Here is a 12664-nt window from a genome sequence, read left to right on the forward strand (position 1 = left end):
GGTTGCGGGGCTGTCTGTAGGCAAGGACTGGCCTGTCTCCCAAGATTTGTGAGAGTGTTGGGTCATCCTTTAGGATAGGTTGTAGATCCTTAATAATGCGTTGGAGGGGTTTTAGTTGGGGGCTGAAGGTGACGGCTAGTGGCGTTCTGTTATTTTCTTTGTTAGGCCTGTCCTGTAGTAGGTAACTTCTGGGAACTCTTCTGGCTCTATCAATCTGTTTCTTTGCTTCTGCAGGTGGGTATTGTAGTTGTAAGAAAGCTTGACAGAGATCTTGTAGGTGTTTGTCTCTGTCTGAGGGGTTGGAGCAAATGCGGTTGTATCGCAGAGCTTGGCTGTAGACGATGGATCGTGTGGTGTGGTCAGGGTGAAAGCTGGAGGCATGCAGGTAGGAATAGCGGTCAGTAGGTTTCCGGTATAGGGTGGTGTTTATGTGACCATTGTTTATTAGCACTGTAGTGTCCAGGAAGTGGATCTCTTGTGTGGACTGGACCAGGCTGAGGTTGGTGGTGGGATGGAAATTGTTGAAATCATGGTGGAATTCCTCAAGGGCTTCTTTTCCATGGGTCCAGATGATGAAGATGTCATCAATATAGCGCAAGTAGAGTAGGGGCTTTAGGGGACGAGAGCTGAGGAAGCGTTGTTCTAAATCAGCCATAAAAATGTTGGCATACTGTGGGGCCATGCGGGTACCCATAGCAGTGCCGCTGATCTGAAGGTATACATTGTCCCCAAATGTGAAGTAGTTATGGGTAAGGACAAAGTCACAAAGTTCAGCCACCAGGTTAGCCGTGACATTATCGGGGATAGTGTTCTTGACGGCTTGTAGTCCATCTTTGTGTGGAATGTTGGTGTAGAGGGCTTCTACATCCATAGTGGCCAGGATGGTGTTATCAGGAAGATCACCGATGGATTGTAGTTTCCTCAGGAAGTCAGTGGTGTCTCGAAGGTAGCTGGGAGTGCTGGTAGCGTAGGGCCTGAGCGCTACCAGCACTCCCAGCTACCTTCGAGACACCACTGACTTCCTGAGGAAACTATCTACTACCCAAGATCCATAAACCTGGAAATCCTGGGCGCCCCATCATCTCAGGCATTGGCACCCTGACAGCTGGATTGTCTGGCTATGTAGACTCCCTCCTCAGGCCCTACTACTTCACATTTGGGGACAATGTATACCTTCAGATCAGCGGCACTGCTATGGGTACCCGCATGGCCCCACAGTATGCCAACATTTTTATGGCTGATTTAGAACAACGCTTCCTCAGCTCTCGTCCCCTAAAGCCCCTACTCTACTTGCGCTATATTGATGACATCTTCATCATCTGGACCCATGGAAAAGAAGCCCTTGAGGAATTCCACCATGATTTCAACAATTTCCATCCCACCACCAACCTCAGCCTGGTCCAGTCCACACAAGAGATCCACTTCCTGGACACTACAGTGCTAATAAACAATGGTCACATAAACACCACCCTATACCGGAAACCTACTGACCGCTATTCCTACCTGCATGCCTCCAGCTTTCACCCTGACCACACCACACGATCCATCGTCTACAGCCAAGCTCTGCGATACAACCGCATTTGCTCCAACCCCTCAGACAGAGACAAACACCTACAAGATCTCTGTCAAGCTTTCTTACAACTACAATACCCACCTGCAGAAGTAAAGAAACAGATTGATAGAGCCAGAAGAGTTCCCAGAAGTTACCTACTACAGGACAGGCCTAACAAAGAAAATAACAGAACGCCACTAGCCGTCACCTTCAGCCCCCAACTAAAACCCCTCCAACGCATTATTAAGGATCTACAACCTATCCTAAAGGATGACCCAACACTCTCACAAATCTTGGGAGACAGGCCAGTCCTTGCCTACAGACAGCCCCGCAACCTGAAGCAAATACTCACCAACAACCACATACCACACAACAGAACCACTAACCCAGGAACTTATCCTTGCAACAAAGCCCGTTGCCAACTGTGCCCACATATCTATTCAGGGGACACCATCACAGGGCCTAATAACATCAGCCACACTATCAGAGGCTCGTTCACCTGCACATCCACCAATGTGATATATGCCATCATGTGCCAGCAATGCCCCTCTGCCATGTACATTGGTCAAACTGGACAGTCTCTACGTAAAAGAATAAATGGACACAAATCAGATGTCAAGAATTATAACATTCATAAACCAGTCGGAGAACACTTCAATCTCTCTGGTCACGCGATCACAGACATGAAGGTCGCTATCTTAAAACAAAAAAACTTCAAATCCAGACTCCAGCGAGAAACTGCTGAATTGGAATTCATTTGCAAATTGGATACTATTAATTTAGGCTTAAATAGAGACTTGGAGTGGCTAAGTCATTATGCAAGGTAGCCTGTTTCCTCTTGTTTTTTCCTACCCCCCCCCAGATGTTCTGGTTTAACTTGGATTTTAACTTGAAGAGTGGTCAGTTTGGATGAGCTATTACCAGCAGGAGAGTGAGTTTGTGTGTGTATGGGGGTGGGGGGGATGTGAGAACCTGGATTTATGCAGGAAATAGCCCAGCTTAATTGTCATGCACATTGTGTAAAGAGTTATCACTTTGGATGGGCTATCACCAGCAGGAGAGTGAATTTGTGTGGGGGGGTGGAGGGTGAGAAAACCTGGATTTGTGCTGGAAATCACTTTAGATAAGCTATTACCAGCAGGACAGTGGGGTGGGAATAGGTATTGTTTCATATTCTCTGTGTATATATAAAGCCTGCTGCAGTTTCCACGATATGCATCTGAAGAAGTGAGCTGTAGCTCACGAAAGCTTATGCTCTAATAAATTGGTTAGTCTCTAAGGTGCCACAAGTCCTCCTTTTCTTTTTGCGAATACAGACTAACACGGCTGTTACTCTGAAACAGAGATAAATCTATTTTAGTGAATTAAGCATGAACGTAGCAGACAGACACATCTGAAAATCATTTATGTATTGAGAGGTTTTGAAATTTTGTTCATAAGTCTTTTTCCCTCACGACTCTAATGAAAAGGTTAAAACAGATCTCCAAACTTGCAGCAAAAGGACTCTTCTCTAAATCAATCTTTGTGCATTAATATATTCTTCACAGATGCATCTAGAATTCTATTAACATGTTAAGGTATACCACATGATCTATTTTCCACAGTAATAAATTCCATGCCATTTTTCATAGCACTCTAGGCTTACTCACAAACTCAGCTTTAAAATGCCTTAGTTATGTTATTTTAACTGTGTGCTAAAATAACAGTCTTATTTCTACACTGCCATAACATTATCTAGTTTAGGTAAATGAACTTGTTAAAATAGTAAACTATATTCCAAGCAATTGTTGTTATGAGGTTACAGAATAAATTAGAGCTTGCAGTCTGACAATCATCATCAAAATGCAATAACTATGTATTATAACTACCAACATCAGATATCCCTATTGTCTTTATAATTTTGTTATCTACCTGCCGTCTTCATTGCTTCGATAAAATACTAGGAAAGGGTCAGATTTCCCAAAGAAGTCCTTCTTGTCTAACTTGTTTGCACAAAACTGCATAAGTACAGAATCCTAAAAAAGAAATAAAGACACAAATTATGCTCAGCTTGTCATCTGCAAAAATAAAGAACAAACAACAAAACAAAGTAGTTCATTTATATGTGAGCATTTAAGATTACTCACCTTCAAGATAATCTCTGCACATTCACATTCTTGGGATATGCCAACAGTGCAGCTTGACCCAGTGAAACCTTCTAGAAGCAGTGCTCACAGAAGTGCTCTCAGACCCCTTTTGTATCCAAGCATTTGGAAGGCAGTACTATAATAGGGAGACATGTCATGGTGCACCAAACGCCTCAGTTCCTTCCATTGCCTTCTTGGGTCCAAAGTTGAAATTATGACTGAGTAAGAGGGGAAGGTGGGTGGGGAGTGTGAATATGAAGAGTTCATTTCAAAGAATTTGGTTACAGACAAGTAACCTTCATTTCTTCTTTGAGTGGCCTCTGCACTTTCCTACTCTTAGGATAGTTGGATAAGCAGTACTCTTGTCTCTGGATAGTATAACATGGAGTCCTAGTTAAATAGAGACTGTAATACTACTTCACCAAACTGCATCTGATCTAGATGCCAGCTCTAAGGAATATTTCTAACGTTATGTAATAGAGCTCCACATGGCAACTCTACAGATTTCTAATATGAGAATATTGTAGCTAACAGCACAGACAGCAACTCCACCAACAGTATGTCAAAGACAGGCCACAGAAGCAGCCCTTGCTCTAGCCAAGTGCACTCTAAGCCCTTCTAGAAGAAGAACAGATGTAAGTTTATAAATCTTTCCATACTTATTCTAATTCACTTAGAAAGGCATTGGCATGTGATTGCCTGACTGCTACTCTTTTCTGAATGAGAGAAAAAAAAACCCTAGGTGATTGCTTATATTCCTTAGACTGAAACAAATGGAGCATTAGCCCTCTAAGTTGTGCTTCCCTGAGTGAAAGTAAAGCTTGAGAAAATATACTGTCAAGTTTATAGACTAGTTAAGATGGAGTTTTGTTACAACCTTGAAGGGAAATTTCAGGTGCAGACAAAGGACTATGATATTTTTGTGAAAGACTGTAAGGGAGACAGGGGAAATCAGCCATAAGAACCTGCAACTTGTTCACTCATCTAGTGAATTTAATAGCTACCATAAAAGCTGTCTGAATTGTGATATGAAACAGGGAACAATCTCTCATAGTCTTGAAAGGAAGTTCCATGAGCTAAGTACTAGATTGAGGTTCCATGTAGATATGGACTCACTAATCAGAGGGCAGATGTTCATTAATCCCTTCAATAATCTTATTATAGCATGTCTAAATATAGTATTTTACTTGACTACATTTTGATGGTATCTTGAAGCCAAGATGCTTGTGAGATGTACTTTTACTGACAGTTAGGACAGCCCAAAGGATTTCAAATGAAGTAATTACTTCAGTATGGACTGAACAGGAGCTGAAGCTTGGTTCATGTTATTGTGGGTTACACACAAAAAGAAACTTTTCCACTTATAACTGGTGAGTTGACTGCTTCCTGGAGTTGAATAGACTCTCCTTTACTTTTTGCAAACAGATAGCTCAAGTTCTATGACCATGCCTTCAAGTGGAGAGAGTCTGAATACGGATACAATACAATTTCTCTGTTAGGTCAAAAGAAAATGAGTACTTGTGGCACCTTAGAGACTAACAAATTTATTTGAGTATAAGCTTTCGTGAGCTACAGCTCACTTCATCGAATGCATTCAGTGGCTGAATGCCACTAATGTCTCTAAGGTGCCACAAGTACTCCTTTTCTTTTTGCAAATACAGACTAACACGGCTGCTACTCTGAAACCTGTTAGGTCAATAAGTCTGGAATTGCAGGAGACAGATAAAACCCTTGTGATGGTCACAGTACCTGAGAATGACTAATGTCTTGCTCAGGCCACGGCAATCACAATAACCTTGGCTTTGTCTTATTTATTTTCCAGTGAACACTGAATTAGAAGAATTGGGGGAAAATGCAGAGAGGAGACCTACCTCACAGCCTAGAGGAAATAGAATATCAGGGTTGGAAGGGACCTCAGGATGTCGTCATCTAGTCCACTGCCCTGCTCAAAGCAGAACCAATCCCCAACTAAATCATCCCAGCCAGGGCTTTGTCAAGCCCTACTTTAAAAACCTCTAAGGAAGGAGATTCCACCACCTCCCTAGGTAACGCATTCCAGTGCTTCACCACCCTCCTAGTGAAAATGGTTTTTCCTAATATCCAGCCTAAACCTCCCCTACTGCAACTTGAGACCATTACTCCTTGTTCCATCATCTGCTACCACTGAGAACAGTGTAGAGCCATCCTCTTTGGAACCCCCTTTCAGGTAGTTGAAAGCAGCTATCAAATCCCCCCTCATTCTTCTCTTCTGCCGACTAAATAATCCTAATTCCCTCAGCCTCTCCTCATAAGTCATGTGCTCCAGCCCCCTAATCATTTTTGTTGCCTTCTGCTGGACTCTTTCCAATTTTTCCACATCCTTCTTGTAGTGTGGGGCCCAAAACTCGTCATAGTACTCCAGATGAGGCCTCACCAATGCTGAATAGAGGGGATTGATCACATCCCTCGATCTGCTGGCAATGCTCCTACTTATACAGCCCAAAATGCTGTTAGCCTTCTTGGCACCATGGGCACACTGTTGACTCATATCCAGCTTCTCATCCACTAGTAACCCCTTTTCTGCAGAACTGCTGCCTAGCCACTCGGTCCCTAGTCTGTAGCAGTGCATGGGATTCTTCCGTCCTATCTTGTTGCAACAAGATACATCTCCAGATACCTCCACAGGGAGAAGATATAGTTTGTTACCAAGTTCTGGAGTAACTACTTGTGCTGATCCTGCAAGTTTCTGCTCAGCTGATAGGCCAGTATCTTGTCCTTGTTTGCAAGGAGGATAAATTTGGTGTACTGCGCACCACTCCCACAGAGTGGAAGTGTCTTTGCACAGCTTGCTTGTTCATACACAATATTGATGTAGTAGTCCTGGCAACTACTTGGGCCACTCTGTCATGTGGTTGAAGGAGAAAGGACTCGAGAGCCCAAAGTATTCCTTTTAATACTGATACGGAGTTTTTCCTCTCTGAACTTCCAGTGACTGAACTGTCAAATTCTTGCAACAGGCTCCCAGCCCAGATTGGAAGCGTCCAAGTCTACTGTGTCTGACAGAATTGCAGGGTTGAATGTGGGAATAGGAACACACCTCTGGGTAATGTCTGTTTTGGTATATAGTGTCCTTTTAGCCAGTGTTGTAGAGGCCTCATCTTTAAATGTGTACATAGTGTTATGTACATTACAGAAGCCATAATGCCACCAAGCTTGAGTAAGAACAGCACTGTTTGATATTCGTTCTCCTATAGTACTTTTATCGCTGTTTTGCTGCAAGGATTTTAAAGTGCCTTTTTCTGGAAGAAAACCTCTGCCTTTTTGAGAATACAAAATTTAACCAACAAAAGGTATGATGTGGGCTGGAGCTCTGTGCAATTTCTTCCCATTTATCTTGAACCCAGGTGTTTGGAATAGGGTACATGATTGTGACATCCTGTGAGGATGCCCAGATGAGCCAATCATGCAAGTAAGGGACCCTAACTTCTCAAATGTGCTGATACTACTGACAAGCACTTGAGGTGCTGCAGATAAGCCAAATGGAATGACAACAAGCCATAAGTATTTTTGATGTGAATATCTGATTGAGATGTGACAATAAACATCCTGTACAGCAAGAGCCCCAAACCAGTCTTGAATTGATCAGGAGGAGATGATCATGACTTGGATAAGCAAGCAGAGGTTGAACTTTCTGTTGAAAGAGTTGAGATTTTGAAGGTCTAAAATGATTCACAAAAAGAAAAGGAGTACTTGTGGCACCTTAGAGACTAAAATTTGAGCATAAGCTTTTGTGAACTACAGCTCACTTCATCGGATGCATGTAGTGAAAAATATAGTAGGGAGATTTTATATACAAAGAGAACATTAAACAATGGGTGTTACCATACATACTGTAACGAGAGTGATCAGGTAAGGTGAGCTATTACCAGCAGCAGAGAAAAAAACCTTTTGTAGTGATAATCAAGGTGGGCAGTTGACAAGAACGTGTGAGGAACGGGGGGTGGGGGAGAAATAAACATGGGGAAATAGTTTTATTTTGTGTAATGACACATCCACTCCCAGTCTTTATTCAAGCCTAATTTAATGGTGTCCAGTTTGCAAATTAATTCCAATTCAGCAGTCTCTCGTTGGAGTCTGGTTTTGAAGTTTTTTTGTTGTAATATTGATTACAGACCTAAAAGTCTCAAGTGACCAGAGAGATTAAAATGTTCTCCGACTGGTTTTTGAATGTTATAATTCTTGACGTCTGATTTGTGTCCATTTATTCTTTTATGTAGAGACTGTCTGGTTTGGCCAATGTACATGGAAAAGACGCCCTTGAGGAATTCCACCATGATTACAACAATTGATTTCATCCCATCATCAACCTCAGCCTGGACCAGTCCACATAAGAGATCCACTTCCTGGACACTACAGTGCTAATAAGTGATGGTCACAAACACCACCCTATACCGGAAACCTATTGACCGCTATACTTACCTACATGCCTCCAGCTTTCATCCAGACCACACCACACGATCCATTGTCTACAGCCACGCTCTACAATAAAACCGCATTTGCTCCAACCCCTCAGACAGAGACAAAAACCTGCAAGATCTCTATCAAACTTTCTTACAACTACAATACCCACCTGCTGAAGTGAAGAAACAGATTGACAGAGCCAGAAGAGTACCCAGAAGTTACCTACTACAGGACAGGCCCAACAAAGAAAGTAACAGAATGCCACTACGAGCTGTCACCTTCAGCCCCCAACAAAAACCTCTCCAGTGCATCATCAAGGACCTACAACCCATCCTGAAGGATGACCCATCACTCTCACAGATCTTGGGAGACAGGCCAGTCCTTGCTTACAGACAGCCTCCCAACCTGAAGCAAATACTCACCAGCAACCACACACCACACAACAAAAACACTAACCCAGGAACCTATCCTTGCAACAAAGCCCGTTTCATAGATACTAAGGTCAGAAGGGACCATTATGATCATCTAGTCTGACCTCCTGCACAATGCAGACCACAGAATTTCACCCACCCACTCCTGCAAAAAACCTCTCACCTATGTCTGAGCTATTGAGGTCCTCAAATCGTGGTTTAAAGACTTCAAAGAGCAGAGAATCCTCCAGCAAGTGACCCATGCCCCATGCTACAGAGGAAGGCAAAAAACCTCCAGGGCCTCTTCCAATCTGCCCTGGAGGAAAATTCCTTCCAGACCCCAAATATGGCGATCAGCTAAACCCTGAGCATATGGGCAAGATTCACCAGCCAGATACTACAGAAAATTCTTTCCTGGGTAACTCAGATCCCACCCCATCTAACATCCCATCATACCATCTCCTCCATAAACTTAACAAGTTTAATCTTAAAGCCATATAGATCTTTTGCCCCCACTGCTTCCCTTGGAAGGCTATTCCAAAACTTTACTCCTCTGATGGTTAGAAACCTTCGTCTAATTTCAAGTCTAAACTTCCTGGTGGCCAGTTTATATCCATTTGTTCTTGTGTCCACATTGGTACTGAGCTTAAATAATTCTCTCCCTCTCTGGTATTTATCCCTCCGATATATTTATAGAGAGCAATCATATCTCCCCTCAACCTTCTTTTAGTTAGGCTAAACAAGTCAAGCTCCTTGAGTCTCCTTTCATAAGACAAGTTTTCCATTCCTCGGATCATCCTAGTAGCCCTTCTCTGTACCTGTTCCAGTTTGAATTCATCCTTCTTAAACATGGGAGACCAGAACTGCACACAGTATTCCAGGTGAGGCCTTGTATAACGGTACTAAAACCTCCTTATCCCTACTGGAAATACCTCTCCTGATGCATCCCAAGACCGCATTAGCTTTTTTCACAGCCATAACACATTGGCAGCTCATAGTCATCCTATGATCAACCAATACTCCAAGGTCCTTCTCCTCCTCCGTTACTTCTAATTGATGCGTCCCCATCTTATAACTAAAATTCTTGTTATTAATCCCTAAATGCATGACCTTACACTTCTCACTATTAAATTTCATCCTATCACTATTACTTCAGTTTACAAGGTCATCCAGATCCTCCTGTATGATATCCCTGTCCTTCTCTAAATTGGCAATACCTCCCTTTGTATCATCCGCAAACTTTATTAGCACACTCCCACTTTTTGTGCTGAGGTCAGTAATAAAAAGATTAAATAAGATTGGTCCCAAAACCGGTCCTTGAGGAACTCCACTGGTAACCTCCCTCCAGCCTGACAGTTGACCTTTCAGTAGGACCCGTTGTAGTCTCCCCTTTAACCAATTCCTTATCCACCTTTCAATTTTCATATTGATCCCCATCTTTTCCAATTTAACTAATAACTCCCCATGTGGCACAGTATCAAACGCCTTACTGAAATCTAGGTAAATTAGATCCACTGCGTTTCTTTTGTCTAAAAAAATCTGTTACTTTCTCAAAGAAGGAGATCAGGTTGGTTTGGCACGATCTACCTTTTGTAAAACCATGTTGTATTTTGTCCCATTTACCATGGACTTCAATGTCCTTAACTACTTTCTCCTTCAAAATTTTTTCCAAGACCTTGCATACTACAGATGTCAAACTAACAGGCCTGTAGTTATCCGGATCACATTTTTTTCCTTTCTTAAAAATAGGAACTATCTTAGCAATTCTCCAATCATACGGTACAACCCCTGAGTTTACAGATTCGTTAAAAATTCTTGCTAATGGGCTTGCAATTTCGGTTGCCAATTCCTTTAATATTCTTGGATGAAGATTATCTGGGTCCCCCGATTTAGTCCCATTAAGCTGTTTGAGTTTCGCTTCTACTTCAGATATGGTAATATCTACCTCCATATCCTCATTCTCATTTGTCATGCTACTATTATCCCGAAGATCCTCTTTAGCCTTATTAAACACTGAGGCAAAGTATTTGTTTAGATATTGGGCCATGCCTAGGTTATCCTTGACCTCCACTCCATCCTCAGTGTTTAGCGGTCCCACTTCTTCTTTCTTATATGGCTATAGAACCTTTTACTATTGGTTTTAATTCCCTTTGCAAGGTCCAACTCTACGTAACTTTTAGCCTGTCTCACTTTATCCCTACATGTTCTGACCTCAATAAGGTAGCTTTCCTTGCAGATCACCTCCCATCTTCCACTCCCTGTATGCTTTCTGTTTTTTCTTAATCACCTCTCTGAGATGCTTGCTCATCCAGCTTGGTCTACAACTCCTGCCTATGAATTTTTTCCCCTTTCTTGGGATGCAGGCTTTCAATAGCTTCTGCAGCTTTTATTTAAAATAATCCCAGGCCTCCTCTATCTTTAGATCCATAAATTCTTCAGTCCAATCCACTTCCCTAACTAATTTCCTTAATTTTTGAAAGTCAGCCCTTTCGAAATCAAAAACCCTGGCTGCAGATTTATTTTTGTTAATCCTTCCATTCAGTTTGAACTGAATTAGCTCATGATCACTTGAACCAAGATTATCCCCTACAACCATTTCTTCTATGAGGTCCTCACTACTCACCAAAACCAAATCTAAAATGGCATCCCCTCTAGTCGGTTCAGCAACTACTTGATGAAGGAATCCATCAGCTATCACATCTAGGAAAATCTGAGCCCTATTATTGTTACTAGCACTCGTCCTCCAGTCTATATCTGGGAAGTTAAAGTCTCCCATGATCACACAGTTTCCATTAGTATTTACTTTATTAAAAACATTAAAAAAGGGCCCTATCCATATCCAAATTAGATCCCGGCGGTCTATAGCACACCCCAAGCACTATCCCAGGGGAGGCTCTAATAGTTTTCTTCCCCAATGTCATTTGTGCCCAGACGAACTCCGTCTTATCCATTCCATCGCTTCTTATTTCTTTACATTCTACCTCATCATTGATATACAATGCTACTCCACCACCTTTACCTTTATTTGGGTATTTCCTAAACAGCACATACCCTTCAATACCTGTAGTCCGGTCATGACGACTATTCCACCTTGTTTCTGTTATCCCTATAATATCTGGTTTCACTTCCTGCACCAGTAGCTCTAGTTCCTCCATTTTGTTACCTAGGCTCCTCGCATTGGTGTACAAATATCTTAATTTTTACTGATTGGCTTCACTCACATTCTGTACCCTATTAGGCACGGTCATTCTACAGCCAGTATAACCTATTAGACTGGTATCCACACTGGCCTTCCTCCTTATATCCATTCTCCTACCCATGGCTGTATCCTTTCTTACTTCGTTTTCTTCCCTCTCAATGCTAAAATCCGGCGTGGAGATTACCTGGACATCTCCCAACCATCTCCCAACTGTGTCCACATATCTATTCTGGGGACACCATCATAGGGCCTAATCACATCAGCCAGACTATCAGAGGCTCATTCACCTGCACATCTACCAATGTGATATATGCCATCATGTGCCAGTAGTGCCCTTCTGACATGTACACTGGCCAAACCGGACAGTCTCTACACAAGAATAAATGGACACAAATCAGATGTCAAGAATTAGAACATTCAAAAACCAGTCGGAGAACACTTCAATCTCCCTGGTCACTCGATTACAGACCTAAAAGTCACAATATTACAACAAAAAAACCTTCAAAACCAGACTCCAACTCCAGTATTGAATGAAATTCTGATCTTAGCATGTCCTCCGGTGAAAGATGCATGAAAGGAGATGGGGAAGGAGAGTTGGGACAAGGGATAATGTTTACAAACTCCAAGATACATCGGTCTATGGCAGTAGTACTCCATGTATATAAGAAACATGAGAGATTGTTTTCAAATGAAGGTGAGCCCTCTTATAGGTTTAAAACTGACCTAATTTTTTTGGACATCCCATCAAACCTGAGGCTGGTGCAGAGGAAGACGATACAGTGGAACTCCTGCTAGCTCATGGTAGTTAGGTATTGCGTTGCTGCCGATGCTGAACAAGAGGCTGCTGTTGGTATAGGAAGTAGAGGCTTGGTATGGTTTCTCTGGCAACAAAACTGAGTCAGAAAATCTTTTCTTAGGGGGCTGACAAATCTACAAA

At 42.3% G+C, this 12664-nt stretch overlaps 1 protein-coding gene across 13 annotated transcripts in view; it reads right to left on the reverse strand.

Moving 5' to 3' along the window:
• The window catches only part of CPNE8 (copine 8), a 296010-nt gene that overhangs the window by 164240 nt on the left and 119106 nt on the right, over positions 1–12664 (reverse strand). For 10 of the 13 annotated variants that reach the window (XR_012156821.1, XM_073328394.1, XM_073328405.1 and 7 more), the window contains one exon: positions 3464–3567. The exons of 1 other annotated variant lie outside the window; for it this stretch is intronic. Coding sequence is in view for 11 of the 12 variants with exons in the window: in XM_073328394.1 (XP_073184495.1) it covers positions 3464–3567 (104 nt within the window). In the remaining variant the exon portion in view is untranslated. Of the gene's footprint in view, positions 1–3463; positions 3568–3678; positions 3815–12664 lie in introns of those variants that run through there. 2 more of the 13 variants (XM_073328400.1, XM_073328402.1) reach the window with 2 other exon arrangements.

This window comes from Lepidochelys kempii, chromosome 1, assembly GCF_965140265.1.
Source record: "Lepidochelys kempii isolate rLepKem1 chromosome 1, rLepKem1.hap2, whole genome shotgun sequence".
NCBI lineage: Eukaryota > Metazoa > Chordata > Testudines > Cheloniidae > Lepidochelys > Lepidochelys kempii.